We start from the raw sequence: 20,838 nt of genomic DNA, 5'->3' as shown, positions 1-20,838 counted from the left end.
CTGCAATTTGGAACATGAGACATTTGAGACCTGGAGGACTCGTGAATCTATTTGCAATTTGTACGGGACAATCATTTCTGAAGCATGTTGTGAACATTTGCGATCTGCAGTGCTCGCCCCTGGAGTTTCGTTATGGTCATTGTTCTAAGTCACCCTCATGTTAATACTTCATTACTCCAACAATGTATTTACCCTGCTTCAGCCTCTTTTTCATTTTGCGCTGCGCTGCATCCAGATTGCACTTGCGCCTATGGTCACCAAAAATGTGTTGGTTGGTCACACTTACATGCACTCAATTTAATGCTTTACTGGCAATTGTGCTTGCACCCAGTTTAGGTAATCTGCCTACAAAGTAAATGTGTTCTCATAAAAAAATTATGAGATTTTTTATTGAAGTTTTAATAAAAGTGACATTTTATTTTCATTACATGTACTCAAGCCTTGCTTTTACCATGTCTTGTAAATTGCTGTGTTTAATCTCACGCTCAGCCTTGTCTTGCTCAGGGGTATGCTGTGTGTGCTTCAAAAGTATCAAAGCTTTTTCTTGTGAACACAAACTGTAGTTTGAGTACTTGAGTCTCCATTATTTACGTCGATGTAGATGGCATCAAAAGTCTTGCCAAGTGAGTGCAATTACTTTTTGAACTACTGCGTTATTGGCAGTGATTTATTGTATTGTGGGGAAAGTAGTTTTTCTACTGGAAGAAAGAGACAATCTAGCCCGCTGTCATTGATGCTTTCCAAATCAAGTCACATACGGAGAAACAAGAGGGAAAGAGGAAGACGGTGAGAGACAGAGTGAGAAAGATAGACAGACAGACAGACAAGAGAGAGCAGTACTAATGAGAATGTCAGAAACAGGAAAGCAATAGAATATGTTCACAGTGCAGCCACAATCAGCTGTCATGATTAATGGTCCGAATTTGTTTTTCTCTCACCTCATCTCGCTTCTCTCTTAACTCCTCTCTCGTCTTGTCTACAGCTTGAATAAATAAGTTTCATCACAAGAGCACTGGAACATATTAGATTGTCCACCCAATCAATACACCCACTGCAGCAGCAACAGAAGAAATCCACAACTCAGGTACACATTCTCTATATAATGTTTCCATACAGGATTTTTGTTGTTGGTAGATATACAGTTGTTTGAGTGTCTTCTCATTCCAGTAAAGGTATTTTGAAACTAATTCAACTTTAAAGGTTCTTGGTGAATGTACACACAGCCCATGTTCCACGTATCATATGCTGACTAATATTTGCTCTTCAAATTAGCTTCAGTTTTATAACATGGCCAAATAAAACCAAAACTATCTGCATGGCTAGATAAAAAAGGGGAAATTGTTTGAAAAGGTTTTTGCCATTTGGGTGAATCGACCCTTTTAAAAAGTTATAAACTGTTCTGAAATCTTGTAAACATATTTGTCGTCTACATTCTTCAATATGGGAAAAATAACAACTACACAAACAATTGCTTTGCTTTGAATGTCCATTATTACCTTACTTAGGTAACTTGGATTTATGAAGACCAGAGTTCAGATTTTCATTCTACAAGTTCTCACACTTTGCAATATATTTACCTTCATAGATTTTTCCTCTTTCAAATTGACAACAGCTTCAAATGGAGCTTGCCTCCTTCAAATACTGTCAAGTAACAGAGCAGAGGGAGAGGAACTACACTCAAACCGGCCAAACTGGATGTATATAATATCTAGAGTTTACTAAAAAGCAATGATAAATACGTCAGGGGGAATTTGCTTTAATAAGTCAATTGAAGGTTGAACTTTTTCAGCGCTGTGTGGGAACAAACTAAATATAATTTTCTGTAACAGTTAACTTTGTTTGGTTTGGAGCCGTCAGGCATCAGTGCTCCTATGCATGTACAGTCAGTGATTTTCAGAGGGCAGATAGAGTGAAAGAAAAGCATAAAAGATAGCATGATTACCTGCACCTGTTTCAGGTCATTGTCATACTTGTTTGTGTATGCCCAGACCCACCAGAGATGAACAATGGATCTATTCAAGGCTCACCCTGAATTCCTCACCGTGCAGCTGACGATTAAAGTCTCCTCTGATGCCCAGACTACCCTGCTTTCTCCCTTTACCACACACACACACACACACACACACACACACACACACACAAAGGAGGCGATTCGATGTCATGCCTCCAAAATAACCTAACCCTCTGAAAAGTTTTAGGATGAGATTCACTCATGTCAAGACTGCTGCTGCTGCTGTTTTTTTGTAGAAAGTTTTTTTTCAGGTTGACTTGTTGACTTGCAAGAAACTCCCAAAGGTTCGGTCTAGTTCTCAGTGTGTAGCTCATGCTAGACAGCATTTTCCACCTTGCAGAGCAATGACTCCTTGAGAAGTGACTGTAAATAGCAAACATAAAATAATATAGTATCCATACAGCCTAAACAGGTGACTTCTCCACCACACTCACCCTGTCAAGCCCTGTTGCCCATTTCCGTAGGCTACGGAACGTAGCACAGTACATATGCAGTTTGCACTGATAACAGTGACAGATTTACTTTTTATGTTTGAACCAATAGGTCCTTGTATTAGGCTGAGGTAGAAACAGCAGGCTTCTCATTTCAAGCCAGTACCTGTCTATTTTGCTGGCTGAAATGACAACTATATAGCAGACTTTATATCAGCTATAGCTAGCTAGCTAATCAACACTAACTCCCTGAGTCCATGTAAAAGTGTAATAAATATGCAATTGATGGCTACACACATGATATCATAATAAAAGACTAAGACAAAAGTCAGCATCCTCACCAGTTGATGATTCAAGTAGAAGACATGGAAATAAAGGAGCAGCATTGTTCTTCTATTAAAGGGTAGAGTCAGTTATGGTACGTGTCCACTAGAGTGCGGATCGGGCCGCATTATTCTGTCCGAGCCCGGCCCGCGTCTGACATAGCAGTAACCAAACCCGGCCCGAGCCCGACAGGCATTAAGATATTTATGTCCGAGCCCCGACTCGAGTCCGACACAGTTACAATCTTGTTTTTTTTCTTATATTAATGACACATACATTTGTTTGTGTGGAAAGCCGGCTTTTATTAAGCAACTGTAGGAAGGCATTCGGAAATGTCAACAGATGAGCGCATCAGTACACACGGGGCACGTTAACACAGGTGTGCACCTACATAATAAGCTTTTTTAAAAATGCCTTATCGCGCTGATGTGACCGAGCCCGACCCAAACCCGAACATCATTTCTAAATATCTGTCCGAACTCGGCCTGGCCCGTCGGGTACCGTCGGGTCCTGACGGGCTTGGTTCGGGTATCCATCCTCTAGTGTCCACATAGGCATTTTTTGACGGCAGGGATGGCCCCGCGTGGAAATGACGCGTGCCAGTGGACACGTACCATCAGCCCTGCGAAAGTTAGCCTAAACTCTGATATAGTAGCATCCACTCCACACAGTGGCTGTTTCATACATAACCTGTAACCCCACAAAATAATGTAACTTAAGTTAATAATGTGCTCCTTGGCTCCATTAGACAGACATGCAACGTTAAGAGCAGATAAACACACTGTTTAATCCATACAATACATTGTTATTGGTGTGTTTTTGGTTTTAAAAAGGCATTAAAAAAAGACCCCAACCTCCAAACTATATGCAGTTATCTGTCTTACTACAGCACCATATACACTGCTTCAGCATGTGGAGAAATCCAAAGCTTAGCCTAGTATAGTATAATTAGACAATTGCTGTTTGCAGGATTAAACCAACATCTAACAACAACAAACTGCATCCTGATGTTGGAAAACAAATCTAACAAGTGTGCTAAAGTTTGTTTGCCAGCATGAGCATTCTGATGTGCTTGTATTGTATTCATGCTTGTGTTTTTCAAGGCTACACAAACCGTGAAGTTTTCTTTGTTTCTGACCTCAGCTGCCATTGGTCTACAGGGAGCTTAAGGCTGGCATACTGTTCCTGCCTTTGTGCTTGTTAGAGTCAAGTATCAGAGTCTCTGAGGAAATCCATATAGAAAAGACTGGCAGCACAGAAATAATGACATGATGCATGAGAAAAATGGAATGAACAAAGCATGTATATCTAAATAGTGAGAGTTGGAAAAAAAAATGATGTTGTTTTTCATTGCATAAATACCTTCCTGTGCATGTCTGTGAGAATAAGAAAGACATCGAAGGAGGATGTGAGCATACAAATGTATATTCCCGCAATATGTAATAAATATGCATTCTTGTGGGCTCACAGATGCAAGCATATCCTCTGCATCCATCTCTTCTCTAGTTTTTCACTTTCTCGTGGGTGTTCCCAGATTTTAAAGAGCTATATCCCATGGAACGGAAGTTCTTCAGGCCCCTAGGGGGAGAGAGAGAGAGAGAGAGAGCAGATGAGAGGTTTGTTTTGGAAACGGGAAGAAAAGTGTAGTAACGAGGCGACATAAAACGGTGCATATTCATTTTTACGTTTGGCCCTAGTCTTTTACAGTATTATAAAAGAGCAACAGGTTTACATAGCTACCGTGTTAGAGACTGACTTCTACAAGCGCTTGCCAGCTAACACTAGTTAGCCCATATATGTTACTGGAAAGTAGAACACTTATTAAAAATCTAATAAAAAAATTAGGAAAACAAATTATCCACTCTCTCTGACATAACCTCGTCTTTCTTTGTGTAAACTGGATGCAGCGTTTTTCTGTTGCATTTGTTTTCGGGGTTTGTGTGCTTTTTGGATCGTTTCTGTATTTGCAGCTCGTTTATGTATTTGGTTGTGTTGTGTGTATTTGCAGCGGGTTTGTAAATGCTGCGCATGTGTTGTCAAATTAATGAAAACGTTTTCTTAATTTGCATGTGTTTTCTTAAGTTGCAGGGCGTTTGCCCCTGTCGGCCACCGTACATTAGACTCTCACAGATTCTACTAACACAATGACAGAGAAGAGAGTGGATTGCAAACAGAGAGGAAATGGAAAAGACACTGGCAATTTTAAGTATCAGACAGGTAACAAGTCACACATTGACACACATCTTATTATCTGCTACTACCATTACCTTGAAAACTTGCACTATGTCTTCATTTCTGTCCATCTGCCACCTACAATCTGTGTTTGAATAACTGCCAATTCCTCATCCCCTTGTGGTAATTGGATCTAACAAGGGCCAGGACAGAAAAGGCGGCCACACAGATGGCTTTAATGACTTAATGATGTAGTACTGATTCCTCCTAATTGGCTATTGGTGGTAAGTGGATTTAGTTACCATGGGACAGAGCCAGGCTAGCTGTTTCCCCCTGTTTTCAGTCTTTGTGCTAAGCTAAGCCAAACAGCTGCTGGCTCCAGCTACATATTTACCATTCAGACATTAGATTGGTATCAACTACTCATCTAACTCTCGGCAAAGAAAAACGAATACCTGCAATTTGCCAAATGTCGATCTATTCCTTGAAGTAATCATTTCATTGTAGGACTTTTTGTCATGATCCTGTTTTGGAGTATCTTTACAGTGTGGTAATTTTGATTAAATCACAGATATTTTCTTCTTTATTGTCCCCTTACATGTGATAGTCAAAATAAAACAGCCTGTGCCTTGTGACATTGACCAACTGCCATGCTTCACTTGTTTTCAAGCCATGATGTCTCTCTCTTTCTCATGGGCGGGCCAAATTCTCTGGGTGGGCAAAGCAGAGAAAGGGGATGTTCATGCCATGGGATCTTTAAAATATGTCCATAACTAAAAGGGAAGTTACCCAGTATCTACTTGCTAATGCATCACTGAGCAAAGGCACGGTACTTGTGAGTTTGATAACTAATTCCACCTAATGAGTTTCCTCTCCTTTACCCTTTCTCTCTCTTTCTCTGTGAGCTCCTATACTGCTCTGAGGGAAAACTCCAGATAAATGAAGAGGGACAGGGGCTAGACGAGAAAGGTTTCTGGGAGAGACGTGATTTATTACCAGGCATTTCCAGGGGAACATCATGAATAAATTCAGAGTAGGTGCATTCATACACGTCTCTCTGATTGTTTCATCTTGTCCCCATAGTAAAAAAAGAGAGAAGGGGTGTCACTGTTCACAGTATGTGCATGTTTTATTCTTGGAGCTTCTCAGGGAGATAATCCAACTTGTATTGTACAGTATATCTGCCACAAAATTGTATACTGGTCATTACTGTTTTATTTTTTATTATTTAAATAGCGCGATGCAGTGGAGTTTGCATCATTGTTGCACCATTGTTCCAAATCTGTCCTTCATGTATCAAAGATGTAAAGCAACTTAGGAAATGGAAAATGAACAGCATACATTTGTTCACTAAAAGGTTCAGCTAATAAAAACACTAACGGTCAAGCATTTAGCATTATTATAATGGAACAGGAGAATTTTAAGTGAGCAATCACTTCACACGACCCAGAGAGGACAAACCACACATAAAAATAACTGGATGTCCATTTCAATAGATCAATTCATAATAAAGATGATTCAAGCAAAAAAATGGTCAACAAGTAGGTGTGATTTTTTAATCCACGACCATTACAGCCTAGATTCATACTTTGTTTAGTCATCTTGAGCATTTAAGCTGTGATGGTGTTCACTTCAGATGTAATACCATCCACAAAGTCAAGTGGTGTCAAATAAAACCATAATTATATATTAAAAAAAAGGATGTTGTGATAAAGAAAAGACTTCTGGCTCCATAAAGGCCACTGCATAACAGAATTAATAATACTACTGCATAGTAGAGATAGCAAAGCCCACCACTGTTTTAACAAGAAGACTAAGAGCAACCTGTCAACCCAAATGCTGTTCTTAATGATAGCTTATAACTGATCAATAAAGCATACATTTTTTTCATTTATTAACAATTTACAAAGCCATTTGTTACAAACTAAACCTTTTATGAATGATGCCTTATTTGAAAGTGCAACCAAATTTACTTTTATTTTCAAAAGACAGGCACTTAATTGGTCAGTAAGATGTGTATCCATGCACATTATGAGCCAGAGAAACATTCATTAAAGGAGAGCCTGCAGTGCTTTTAGTGTTAACCCACCAGTACTATATACACAGGGACTACACTTCCATAGTGGATCATCCTCAGTCAGTGTAAGTATCCACACCGTCCTTGCTTTAACAGTGAATGATCAAAAGAGCAGTTATACTGTGTTGGCTCTGCCCGTGCTTTTTCTACCCCAGTGTCAAATGGTACAATGCTATATCCCTTTTTCTCAAAGTTTAATCATTAAGAACAAGTAAAAGTGAGAAAAAGAACATCAGAAAAGAGGACACTAAAAAAGGACAAAAGGTACAAAGAGAACTATAGTGAGTGGAAAAGTAATAGGTCTTGAAGGCTGTTGGAGAATTGATGAATGGAGGTATAGTCAGAACATGGGAAAAGCAGAGGGTCCCCTGTGACTGTACTGCAGTAAACACTGGTGATATAGAAATGATTTTCTTGTACAACCATGAATGAGAGAGATGGCTTCAATACGATGAGCTGATTCTGTATGGTGTTACAGGGAGAGAAATTCAATAACTGAATGTACAACTCCGTGACTCTGATTGTCATGATCAATTTATGATTCTCGGGGCACTCCTTTGCTCTTCCCTATCTGTGCTTATTGATATCATGTTCCTATTTGTTATAAATGAGGAACTATAAACTGGAGAACGTACTTTCAAAATGATTTTTGCCAGGTTGCAGGTGGGTATGTGGGAGTACAGCCCCTTGCTACAAGGATACACCGCTGTTCTCGAACACAGCCTCATCAGAGATGTTCATCACTGTGTGGGTTTCTGTATGCAAACGTCTCTCTCTGCCTCTGTATGTGTCATCTAAGACTCCCTGACAAGCTTTATCCAGTGAACAGAAATAAAAACGCAGTTTTTCTGCAGCTTGATGGCAGTTAAACTCTTCTCATTAAACTGCAAAAGCCCTATGAAAGCTCTTGCTGCTATGTTTGGTTTGTTAATGAAATGTGCCTCTTCTCCTCTGGTGCCTCAGCATCTAATCTAATTAAAACCCCATACAGGTTTTGAATACAGATACAGTTCACTGTCTAGTGGGTTTTTTTTAATGCCTGAAAGTCACAGTTAAAGCTCTAGTAATGTGACTAGAGCTGAAACTACTAGTGGACTAAGGTCTTCAAAGGTCTAGGGCTTCTGGGAAATGTATTAGATCATTTTTCAAAAAACTACCATCCTCATCTAGAGATATGAAGCAAACAAGACAACATACTGTTTAAAAGGACTCCGTTCCAAGGTTGGATTTTTAGATTTTGTGTCATTACAAATGCCATTGGGATTTTAAAATGAAGTTTTCTTACTTCTGTAACAAAACCCCAAAGTTCCAGTTTCACTTCGGCTCTCTATGGCGCTATACAGCGCTCTGTTAGATCAGGAAGAGCAGGATAAGGGTTAAACGAATAAATCGTGATCTTAATATAAAAATACTTTAAAATGCTGGACTTTTACACATATTTAGCATGTAACAAGAAATAATTTAACGTAGGGTTAGGGTTAAAACGCAGCAGGATAGGCGCCACGAGTGGCACGGGCACAAGGGGGCCACTGATGTTAACGTTAGGGTTCACTGTGTCTTTAAATGGTTTGAGGGATCCTTTCAGAAATCACTCTTCCTGTTATATTTTGTATAATATATAAGCCACATAAGGTATATTCAACACCAACTCCTACACACAAATAATTTAGCATCAATCTGCTGTCAGAATCCATCACACACTTGGGAAGTTATGCAAACGACGTGCTTCAAATGTTGTTGAGCTGTTTAGTGATTTAACTTATTCCAACTCCAGCTTCCAAAATATCAATATTCAATATTCAATAGTCAATAGTCAATATTCAGTATAAGGACAGTATAGATTGATGTCAACACATAAGAACATCTGAAGCACCCATCCATCCAGTGGACACAGATATGGGCTGCTTGAGCATAAGACAGATGGCTGGAAGTGAAGAATGAAGATCATTATACTGTATTTGCTGTGGCTTATCATGATCTAAGTGAACAAAGAGTGTACAAAAAGAGCTGGCGCAGGGACTGTCTGCACTCCAGCGTGCTCTCGCAGAGGTGGATAACCAGCACACTCAGGGGGGTTCTTGCATTAATAGAGCAATTCCATAATCCTGTGCTCATATTCCCAAGTGTGTGCATGTATGTGAGTAGTTGGGGAGTAGGGATGAATACATATTTGTGCTTGTTGTTTATCCAACAAATCCCAGTAAGACTGTTTATAATTTATGTGGCGTACAAACAGACCTGAAAATAGGCTACTGTATGTGCAGAAATGTTCCATGTTTTTTGACTTTCCTCAACTTCTCTGCCCCAAATGTCATCTGAACAATGGTGTTTGGACAATGGTGAGTAAAGACATATTGGTGTGAAATTTGTCCCCTGACATCAACAGCCTCACTCAATATCTGCCTCATTACAGGTAATTTCAAACAAGCAAAACAGCCTCCTCAAAGCTGCGACAACAGAAAAATAATTTATATTTTTACAGTTCACATTGCAGGGTTCAAATTGATTCATTAGAGAATGATTGTTTTTCTGGATGAGCTCTATCAGTCGGGGTGGTTTATGTGTATATATGTGTGTGTGTGTGCAGGTGGATGGCTGCATCTGAAGCCTTAATGGCTTACGTGCTGTGCTGCTGAGAGGTCTGCTGTGGTAGGACAGGCACATAAGTAAGTACTTGTTCAAATGCCAGTTTTAAAGCCTTGTTCATGATGATAGAGACTGAAACAGGCAGCAGGAAAGCCTTCCAGATGCCTCTAGAAAAAAGCATTAACTCCATGTGAAATGCATTTGATTCACGTAGCTCCGGGTGAATGCCTTCTCATTTGAAGATCAACGGCGCTATTTTACAGCATATAGGATATTTATTTGAGGAAGTCCATTGAATGTGTCAGTTCTTTTAGTTGTAAGATCACCTATATTGCTTCTGTGTTTGCAGTTATATAGCAGTACCCTATAAATGAACAACCACATATCGATACCAAGCAATTGTTTATTGTTCCACAGAGACCAATATTTAAAATAGCTTCTATCTGTCAACTTTGATAATACAGTACATTTTTTGATAATACAGTAACTGCTCTTGACCCTTCTGTGGAAAATCAGGTTGCATAATCAATGGCGCTGCAGAACAACTTGTGAGCGCAAAAAACAAACAAATCAATGATGCCAAATGATGAGGAAAGAATGCAAAAACAATTCTAGCCTCTTTCTCCTTTTTTGTTTGTAACGATATTGCTAAACTGACAAAGGCATTCTCATTAAGTCTCCTCTTGTTAATGATTTTGTCTTGTCTCTCCTCTTCTTCTGTCCTCTCCACGCTTTCACAATCCAAAAATGGAGCTGTATTGTAGAGACTCTTGTCTTTGTTCTTTCCTCTGTATGTGACTTGATATGATGTTGGCTGAAACTTGGGGTCATTCTTTGCCCCACATTTATGTCATATTGCTTTGCATTACTGTCTGTCACTAGTCATTCCCTCTTTTTAACTGGTGCTCTATGGAGCTGGTGAGACATGATTGACAAAGTAAATAGCGAATGAACATTTTTGAGCATCATTTATATGGATCCACGTAATCACATCGGGCTTGTGGCCTTTTACATGACAACTCTCACCAAATGTGTACTGATTAACTTATGATAGAGAAGGTTAAAGCTGCCCTCAAGGCTTTGTGAGATATATATATTTTTCCTGGGGTATAACCCCCATTGACTATGAATATAAGGTTAAGCCGTAGATCTATTCAAGAGGATAATGTGCATTATTGATCATGTTCCTCAAAGGTCAAATATTTGGTTCAAACTGCAAGAAACATGTAATGCATGTAGTGACTGCATAGATTCAACTCCAACAATTTTCATTTTAACTTTAGTTTAATTATTAAATGCTAATCTATTGTTCCATGGTGCAGGTCCGCATTTATAGCACCAGTCAAACTCAGCTGGGTGACTCATTAAACTGGTTGAAAATCGACAACTTTCCCTCTTTAGTGTTTCGCTTGGCGCAGAGCCATTGCAACCATAGACGACACTGGCTTAGCCATCTCATCCTCCTTAGCTCTGCCCTCTCAAAAAAAGATGCTGACGGCCAAATTGCAAAACTTGAGGCTTCAAAACGATAGTCCACAAACCATTGGGTGACATCACTGCTGCCACGGCCATTATTTTTACAGTCTATGGCAGCATTCACTGAATGTTTATATAATTTAAGCACATTGCAAGCAATAGGCTGTGAAGTCACATGCCCCAGACAGTGTCAGGCTGTTGACACCGCTACATCTAATCATCACTTTAAAGATGCTTCATGGTCATAACACAGCTTCATGTTCTTTTACATGCAGCAGAGAGAAAATGATTGTGTCTTACACACTGTATAATTAGGGATTTGTTTTCTTTATGTCTGTTTAACCAGGAGAAGTGCTGGTTTCGACCATCTGCAGCTACTGAAGGGTTTGTATTTGTTTATTTGTAAGGACACTTTGGTGTGTAGCCTACACACATCGGCTGTCACACAGAATAGAAATACCACCTTTCACGAAGTCTCCCTTGACTTTGTGTTATGAGCTCATGCGAACGTTTGGATTGTTTGTGTGTGTGCTTTTGTCGAAGGTGCTTCATTACAATAAACTTGATGAAGGTTTCTGTGATTGGTCGGTCTCTTTTCCCGTATCTCAATTTCTGAATGTGTGTGTGACTCTGCAAGCCCAATAGCAATCTCTCACTGCTGCAGTCTCTCTCGTCTGAATTTTTTTCAGCTCCTCTTGTCTGTAAATGGATACTCTATAATGACTTCAGCATGACTGAATGAATCGAGTTGCACTACTAAATCATTTCAATTACACTCAGAGGTCAGTGAATATAGACAAGGCACGGCCATGCCCTACTCTATCTCATGTTTATAAAAATGCATCACAGTGCTGCACACCGAGTGCATACATCATGCAAAACGAAATTTTGAAAGGTACCTGCCATCAGTGGCTCTGTGTGGGCTGAAAAATGTGTGTTTGTCTATTTTGCAGTGATAAGCAAGCTCCATTTTCACTTACATTTTTCTCATTATGTATGTGCATATGTTTGTGTGTATATATATTATCGAACAGTGATTCTCAACCAGGGCACCACAACAAACGTACTGTCACAAATTCACATAAGTTATACATCATCACATCTTTCAGATAACACACACGTCTCTCTTCAACATACTTCAAATTTTTCCGCGCAACTACAAACACCATCAGCAATACATTTCTGCACCACTGCAAACACTACCACCAATACAACAGACCACACCAGATACTGTCTAGCATATCAATGCCATAATAGCAAATAAATAAATATCAAACACTGATTAGGAATGTCTACGCTTGTTTTTCTGTTATTTGTTTCTGTTTCTGTTACTCTCAATGGACATTAGCGTCAGATGGCTCAATCTCTGTTTTTTTTGGTGTTTATATTGGCGCTCCAACACAGACAGGTCAGCATCGCCGTTTTGACAAGTCGCCTGGCCCACTTTGGCCCAGTCAGCACAAACAGTGTCATCAATGAAATCTCCCCATTTACCAGGGTCACTGTTGTGTGGATCATCTGGTCATGTGCTTACAGCAGCTGCTCTAAGTAACACTACTACTACTACTAATAGTAAAAATAAACTTGACCAAACCAACCTAAATCGTGAATAACCCTATGCACTTTTATATAATCAGTGGTAATAAATAACATCCAGTTTACAAACAATTCAAATGTGTAAATGGAAGGCAAATTATGTCTTTAATGTGTTGTGTTTTTTTTGTGTGTGAAGAGTTTAAAGTCAGGGAACAAGGTAATACAATAGACACCTTAGACATCCAGTTTCATCACCACTATCACATTAAGGCTAAAGATGAGAAAATGACAAAGGCCTAATCTAAGTATAGCGGCTGGACAAATAATAGGACTTAAATTGTAACCGTTTTTATTTTGCTGATTCATGGATATCTGCGCTTATACATTTGACCAAACTCCAACTCTTTCTCATGCTCTTTATTTTTTTCTTATACTTTCTCCATGCCAGACTTTTATACTTTGAATACATTTATTCCTATTCAAGGGTGACATTGGCAGAGACTGGAAAAACTAGACTCTGTTTAAAGAGGGAGTCAGCTTGTCTGTGGCACTTCAGTTTAGACCCACACACCAAAATTTAGGCTGTACCTGGTGGAGGTGGGAGCCAGAGGCTTTGTGGGCAGATCAACATCACGCCTGCTCAAGGACCTGGGACTACGTGGAGCCACACTGAGAAGATCCACCAAAGAGCTCTCTAAGGAAGCTGAGAAAGCATGCCACTGACTCTGGCTGAAACGACGAGACAAGGCTTGGGGAGTAACATCCAATTAGGTTTTGCTGCAGGGGGTGTCAGGGAGACGTCCCTGTTATCAGGAATAAATTAGTCAAAGTGTGCACCCTGATTTGCTCCTCTTTGTTAATCAGATTTTAAAGCTATCTTTGGTTCAATAATGACTCAACAGCATAAGCTTGAGACAGACTCAGTAGAAATGAGACATTACCAAAACATCAAATAAATGCTTAAAAACGAATCAGCTCATGCTGGCATGTAGAAAAGCCTTTTTTATCGTTCTCATTACTCACACGCTGTGTGTTTTGAATGCACACTGTGGTAAAACATGGGCTGTATCAGATGGTATAATCTTTTCAGGTGCGTTACTCCAACAAGACCAGCCACATAAAGGTTAGCGTGGTTACATATAAAAAGAAGTCGAACTTAAGTTTAAATTCATTTTGGTGTTTTGATGTGCACCTACTTGGTCAAACTAGTGATTACCAAAAAGAACAAATTTCAACTTAATTTACTTTTCTGCCATGATAGCACCCCCCACATATGTGTTTGACTTTGCACATTAGTCACTTCATGTCATGATTCAAATTACAGAACACGGCGCCGGTACTGTGATTTTTGACAGTCTGGTCATTTACCAGACCAATTACAGACTGCACAAGCACAGTCAATATATACTGTATATAGCCTATAAAATAATGAATGATGGAAAAAAAACATTGTGTCTTAAATTTCTGACGGTATATAATAAATGCTATATGGGCTTGCTGTAAAAAGGGAAAACATGTCTTTAATCAGTGTTCGTAGGATACACAGAACTACATCAGGCTCCAGTCAGTGGAGCACCAAATAAGTCGTCATGTCTCCTGGCAATGCTGGCTTTCATGCACCCATCCAGAGGCCTGAAGATGCTGTTTCTACTAATATATACTATGTAAAATGTGCACAGTAGCTGCAGTACCATATTTGATAAATCCTTCAAATTTCAGTTTGGCTCCATTTTATGGGTCCCACATGAACACCAAACACTAGCCAGGCGATGGAGGAGGATGTCTCAGCGTTGGAACCCATAATAGCCTGGGCCTGCAGGAGCAGATTTAGACAATCATGGTCTTTTCAATCTGTCTCAGATTGTGTGATTAGCGAGCGAACTACCGCAGGCAGCATCATCCAAAAATCTAATTTTTGCAGCTGTCACAGATGGTTTTTCCATCTGTTTGCTGGAGACACGACGTCCCTCCTTAACGCAGGTAGACAGGCGTCAGATTGGTATGTACATCAATGAGACAGAGAGAGAGAAGACAAACATAGTAAGTGCAGGATGTCTTGCCAGCTTTCGGTAATAAAAGAAACCCTCCATACAACATACACTTTAATCAGAAGGGTAACTAATGTTTCGCCTCAGTTGGAGTTACTCAGAATGACAAATGTTATATGACACAAACACAATGCCCACACTCACGCAACTAATCACTTTAAGACATTGCAAGATGTTCAGAGGTAGTGCAGAGGCGCATAAGGGGTTGTTCTTTAAGCATTCGTCTCAGTTTGAGAATCCAACTTCAGCAAATATAATCTAAATGGTGGTTCTGAAGCTGTCATGTTCTGGTATATTATGAAGAAATCTTCACCACACATGTTCTATTATGCTAAAATAATATTATGAGAAAGAAAGAGTGAAAGTGAGGAGGCAACCTCAGAATACAGATTATGAATTTAAAAAGAGGTCAGAGCTATTTGGGACAAGTGACTGTGAGACTCGGCAGATATAGAGATTAACAGTCAAATGATCTCAAGTTTTTTTTTTTTGTTGTTTTTTTTTACACTTCAAAAAATAGATTACACTTTAATTATAGTTTTATTCTGTGTCACTGGAAAGGTCTCGACCCTTAGGTTGGAACCACTGGTCAAAGACACTCAGACTGCATCCGAAAAACGGACACCAGCCAACACTTCTATTGGACCTTTCAAGGGGTCCAAAGATCAATCACAAGAAGATTAAAAGGTTAAAAAAAAAATCCCGTTCCACTTTGACTCTTTAAGAATTTTCTATATTTCTTGTTGAAATACTGGAATATTTTAACACTTAAGATCTAAAAATCCTTTAAATGAAACAATGTGAGAAAGAAAAATCACTGGAATTACAAAGAAGAAAGGTTTGGAATCTGTACCCCAACACTCAATTCATAAAAACCGGCATCTATATATACCACTGCAGAGTAAGCAGGTCCTCTGCAGAGTCAAATCAGTACATGTTTGGTGAGTGTTGTCATGTAAAAAGGCCATGAGCCCGATGTGATTACGTGGATCTATATAAAAGATGTTCATTAGCTATTTACTTTGTCAATCATGTCTCACCAGCTCTTTAGAGCACCAGTTAAAAGAGGGAATGACTTGCTTTGTAGTGACCTCAGAGTCTGTCCTATTTTAATTAAAGGAGGTACAGAAAACTGGACAAAAGGGCACAGAAGACCGCCAGTTCCTTCCCAAGAGATTCAGTTGTTAGAAAGGGAATTATTTTGGGCTACACAGAATAAATTGTTCTTGAAAAAACGCAATAACATGTAGTGATGATGTGTGTGTGTGTGTGTGTGTGTGTGATGCCTTCCTAAATATAATTAGCTGGAATCAACTGTATTTTCTGAAGAGTAATCCTATATTTTTTAATGATATTATTGTATATGTAGTTAAACATGTATCAAGTCCACTTATCGGGATTGTGTTTTGTATTATTTTACTCATAGGTTCTTCAAAGATTGCGTCATATTTTACATTAAGTATTTAGAGAATACGCACTTTTTTTCACAAGGATAAGTCAGTAGGAAAGAAAGAAGAATTTAGTTTTTTGCCTAACTCCTCAGTACAGGAGAACAGCAATTAGGCGATTACATTGAAGAGAATTTCTACAATTGATCCCACTTGAAGTTAAGCATAACACTGCCCTCTGCTGGTAGTAAGGTTCAACTGCAGTGGGAACATTCACCATTCAACACTGCACATGATTTTTCTACAACTCTGAACCCTGAAAATGATAAAATTGTGCCAAAAGGAAATTAGTGAATGTCATGGTGATGTGATCATAATATTTTCAACTGTCTTTACATGTCTTGTAATCTTAAATCAATATACTGCAGCAACCTTATAATTACAGTAGAGGCAAAATAACATTGAACAACTTCCATAATCGTGTTTCACTACAGCTGTAGCAGATTGTAAAACAAATGGGAAGCTGAATGGCTCAGATGGCAAATATATAGATACAAAAGGATGAAAAGGGAACATAGATGTTAAAATAGACTCAAAGCTCCAGATAAATTAGGTAATGTTCTATAGTTTGTCATTTATTTCAAAACACTATTTGGGAAAATAAATGTAACTTCATATGTACCATTATTGGTTACATCCTATATGGATTGATGGACTTTGAGACAATTTACTTTCACTCATACATTAGAATTATTTGAACGTGTTTGAATTCTTAAGCGGCTGTTTGGAATTTTCCCAATTCCATATAATACAGCAACTTGTAGACTTCAAACTGAAGGTTAGGCCTGAAACCATCATGTTCTTCACACTTGTGTTGTTTCAGCCAGGCTTCTGAGGGAGAAACACCTCTAGCTTCTACAATATTTTGACTTTAGTTTGCCACGAGAGCAGAAATAATTGTAATTACAGAAGCAATAGCAAAGTGACCTATGTGCTGAACTTTGCATTGGTGCATTACTGAGACTTGAAAAAAGTTGTGTGATGTGGTTGTCAAATATACATAATTGCTAAGAACTCCTATCAAATGCAAGTTATATACACATTCCTAAAATAACCACATTTTCAAAACTAGGCCCAGGTAGCATGTGAATTGCAGCTACTTATACTGTAGTGTCCCCACTCCGTACTGCAAGATCTGATTCACCTCATTACTATTAGCATGCATATAACACTCCATTTCAACTCAAGTGCAATTTCTAGCCATGAGGAATGAAAAAGTCAATACACTTAGCATAAACATTTATTTATCTTTATTGGCCAGAGACAACAGCTCAGACAAGGACTCCAAACTGTTTCAGAACATCTGTGTATTTTGCAATCTTGCTCTCAACGTTCTTTTCTGCCTGCTTGGTCAGCTTGATCAGTGTCTTTTTCTTGCCGTAGCGAAGCTTAGCCTTCTCCTTTCTCTTCTCCTCCAGGGTGGCTGTGATGGCCTGGTACTTCCAGCCGACCTCATGTGCCAAACGCCCAAGCAGAGCGAACTGAGTGGGAAAGTCAAAAGTCAGTCAGTTTCATGGTGCATCACTGCTAAGTGTACATTTACTAGGAGATAATTCTTATTAAAAGAATACATTGGACATGTTATGTTTAAAGCTTCAATTTGAGGTACAACTTGTCCCAGACTTGACTCAGTAATTAGATCCGAAAAGTTTGACTCATCAATAGATGATCAGCTTCGGGAAAAAATTCTCAGCATTGTCAAGTTAGAACTGTTGTGGCAGGTAAACTGTAGAGCTGCAAAGATTAATCGCCAACTGTTTTGATAATCGATTTGAGTCTTTTATAAAGCCAAAATTTCTAATTCCAACTTCTTAAATGTGAATATGTTCTAGTTTCTTGAATCCTCTATAACAGTTATCTGAATGTTCTAGACCAAACTACTAATCGAGAAAATAATCGACAGATAACATCGACTGAAAGAGTTGCAGCCCTAGTAAATTGAAGCATTTTGATTTGAGTTTGTCCGTAGTTGCAAATTATACAGCCAAGTAAGCTACCAATTTAAAGCGTGATCCTCAAATCTCAGTCAGCTCTTGATCAAATAGTCAGGGCTCACCTTGCGAGTGGGCTTCAGACGCACAACCTTAAGAGCAGCTGGAACAACCATGCGCTTCCTCTGTGAAACAAGCCAAAATCAGATAAAGAAGAAAACCACACATCCAAACATTGATAGAACAACATGTCTCAGACGTTATTTCTTTTCAAAGTTTTACTCAAACAAGGTAGTTTAAGGTAATGTGACATCACAGACAGCAGAGTTAAACATGTTTAGGCCAAACAAGATATGTGGGCCTTAGTTAACTGAGATTCATCACCTTGTCATAGGGTGGGGGGATACCGTCGAACACCTTCAGCCTATCCAGAGCAGCCTGTCCTCTCTTGGTTTTATGGGGCAGCATGCCTGTTAAAGCAGAGAATATTTGTATGTTAAATACATGTTTCAAATAACCATTGTAGCTGAATCAAATGTTTATTTGTCCTAGCACAAATGTACGTCCCCACTCAACTCAGCAATCAGATCCGAAAAGTTGTCTCATCAATAGATGATCAGTTTGGGATTAAGAGCTCATCACTGTCAAGCAAGGAACAACTTGTGCTGGGTCAAATAAGTGCAAAGATCACACTTCAAAAGATGTCAATGCAGTTGTCAGAATTATTTATTACGTTTATATTTTTAATCCAACAATGGATCTTTGTTGGGTTCTTATGATTTATAGTTAAGGGCACATAACTAGACCAATAGGGCATCTCAGCCACAGTCAAACCACCTTTTTGAATATTGCATGCCTCACATAAAATCTAAGCAGGTTGTACTTGTGTGTAGGCTGCATATGGAACACGCCTACTCAGCTTAAACTGAGCTCAGCAAATTATGCAAATGAATTAATAATTTAAGTGATTCCAAGTTTTTCAATTACATTTATACTGCATGTCATTTTTCTGTTAGGGAAACCGGTGTACGAATCTTTCATTGGTATTTAAATCATTTATTGTGAGGAAGTTTCCATGTCCAGAGTAGTGTCACATTCTCACCTCTAACAGTCCTCCAGAAAATCCTGCTGGGAGCTCTGAAGTGGTATGGTCCACGAGAGGGGTTGGTGTTCATCCTCTTACGCAGGAAAGCCAGGTACTTCACTGTAGAGGGGCACATTAACAGTTACAATACTTCAAGGCACCAAGCAGTGGCAGTCATAACTTCAGTGTGCAACGCTGATGTCTCAGATGGTAGTGCATGTAAGGTAGTCTCATGGTCATTGAAACTCGAATAATAAATGGTAAAACATCACTGACAAGCATTTCAAAAAAAAAATCTAAATGAAAGAAGCTTCATTGTACATGCATGCAGCCTACTTACGCTTGTTGCGGTAGAAGTTGCCGGAGATATTGATGCCTTCGCATCTCACCACCACCACTTTGTGTCCTAAAAGAACAATAGTTTAGCGTTTGGACAAAAAAGTAAAAGAATCTGGTCGTTTTGATGATCATCGGTGTCCCGTCTCAGATGGTAGTGCATGTGAGTTTTCTCATGGTCGTTAAACTCAAGCAATGAGGTAATAGTTATCATCATTGACAGACAAGAGGCAATACAGGGGCTTCTCACTCAAGCGCTGTTCCAATATTTCAATATAACGTCAAAACGTAAAGAATCTTACCCAGCAAAACCTGTTTAGCCACAAGGGCAGCAAGCCGGCCAAGTAGATGGCCCCTGCCATCAAGCAGCAGAACCTGCAGGTTTTAAAGAGAAAAAGAACTTTAATTATGACCTAAAATTCATGGACTATTGCTGGTCACGTTTTATATAACGTTATTATAGTACCGCCTAGGCAGACATTGCAAAATTGCACATTTTAAAATCAATAATTGCTAACTAAAACGATTATGAAATAAAGTTTCTCCATGAGCCTTGCAGTAACTGCCACATGGATTAAGACATAACGTTAGCTTAGCATCATCGTCAAAGCATGATAACACCTTAACTATAATTTAGACTTAAAAAACACGGGTGAACTATCAAGTATAACACCGTGATGTAAAATTACAATACATGGATCTATCAAATGACAAATTGCACGTATTTAACAAATACCTACAGCTACACTGACAAATTTAAGCTAGCAAGCTAACGGCATTGAGTCGTTAGGGAAGCTGCCATGATGAAGGCATGTCCACTCAGCTACGGCTAGCTGTCTCAAAAGGCCTAAAATAAAGTCCTAAGAGTAACATCGAACAAAACAACGATTACACTAAGGAGTCTCTAAGTTTTCTCCCACAGGTTAACTAGAAAATATCAGCTTTAACTTACACTAAATAGCAAAAAAAGACATTATGATTCCGCAGCAGCTGCCCACCTTATTGAACCGGTCCGCCATGATGAGCGAAAAGAAAGACGCACGGGGTTGCCTGTGCTAAAAGACAGGGGCAGGCGGAAGTGACGATATTTCTTTCTTTCTCGTGGGGAATGTGTGTACAAATCTATCGCCGCCGTTGTATGGAGGGAGAAATTTAGATAAACTTTATTTTTTTTGTTTCCAATAAATTGATGCTTTCTTGATTCCCAATTGAGAATTTATATTTTTGACTGTCCTCTTGACGGAAATATCATGAGGGCTATTACTGTAGACTTTTTTTGTCATCTACATAATATATTGCACAGCATACATTTATTATTTTTTTCTAGACATGGCACAGCATTAAACGTTTAATTCCACCATACAATGTACACATGTAC

The 20,838-nt window shown here is 39.0% G+C and overlaps 1 protein-coding gene and 3 non-coding genes across 5 annotated transcripts; all 4 read right to left on the bottom strand.

Moving 5' to 3' along the window:
• Positions 1-17,342: 17,342 nt before the first annotated feature.
• Positions 17,343-20,674, bottom strand: rpl13a (ribosomal protein L13a). Of its 2 annotated transcripts, none has more exons than XM_031281985.2 (7): positions 20,459-20,674; positions 19,763-19,835; positions 19,465-19,530; positions 19,143-19,244; positions 18,425-18,510; positions 18,166-18,225; positions 17,343-17,590 (listed from the first exon to the last, which is right to left on the bottom strand). In XM_031281985.2, the coding sequence occupies exons 1-7, from the start codon at positions 20,477-20,479 to the stop codon at positions 17,381-17,383; spliced, it is 618 nt and encodes a 205-aa protein (XP_031137845.1). In that variant the 5' UTR covers positions 20,480-20,674; the 3' UTR covers positions 17,343-17,380. The 2 variants fall into 2 exon arrangements, with proteins under 2 accessions (XP_031137845.1, XP_031137855.1); XM_031281995.2 differs by lacking the exon at positions 20,459-20,674 and adding an exon at positions 20,413-20,437.
• LOC116038365 lies at positions 18,614-18,687 on the bottom strand. The gene has a single exon (XR_004102094.1). It is a non-coding gene; the product is annotated as a small nucleolar RNA SNORD50 (small nucleolar RNA).
• On the bottom strand, positions 19,322-19,403 carry LOC116038362. Its single transcript, XR_004102093.1, has one exon. It is a non-coding gene; the product is annotated as a small nucleolar RNA Z195/SNORD33/SNORD32 family (small nucleolar RNA).
• LOC116038358 lies at positions 19,602-19,684 on the bottom strand. Its single transcript, XR_004102092.1, has one exon. It is a non-coding gene; the product is annotated as a small nucleolar RNA Z195/SNORD33/SNORD32 family (small nucleolar RNA).
• Positions 20,675-20,838: the final 164 nt, after the last annotated feature.

Source organism: Sander lucioperca, chromosome 18 (genome assembly GCF_008315115.2).
Source record: "Sander lucioperca isolate FBNREF2018 chromosome 18, SLUC_FBN_1.2, whole genome shotgun sequence".
In the NCBI taxonomy this organism is placed as follows: Eukaryota; Metazoa; Chordata; class Actinopteri; order Perciformes; family Percidae; genus Sander; species Sander lucioperca.
Note: the sequence above shows the minus strand (reverse complement) of the source record. Positions and strands in the feature narration are given on the sequence as shown.

What these genes read in the sequence shown, in the direction of transcription:
- rpl13a (XM_031281985.2), bottom strand. Translation starts at nt 20,479, where the DNA reads ATGGCGGACCGGTTCAATAAG. An exon ending in CAACTTCTACCGCAACAAGC is followed by an intron (nt 19,245 to 19,464) that starts GTAAGTAGGCTG and finishes GCCCCTCTACAG; the next exon opens with TGAAGTACCTGGCTTTCCTG. An exon ending in GTCTGAAGCCCACTCGCAAG is followed by an intron (nt 17,591 to 18,165) that starts GTGAGCCCTGAC and finishes TTTCCCACTCAG; the next exon opens with TTCGCTCTGCTTGGGCGTTT.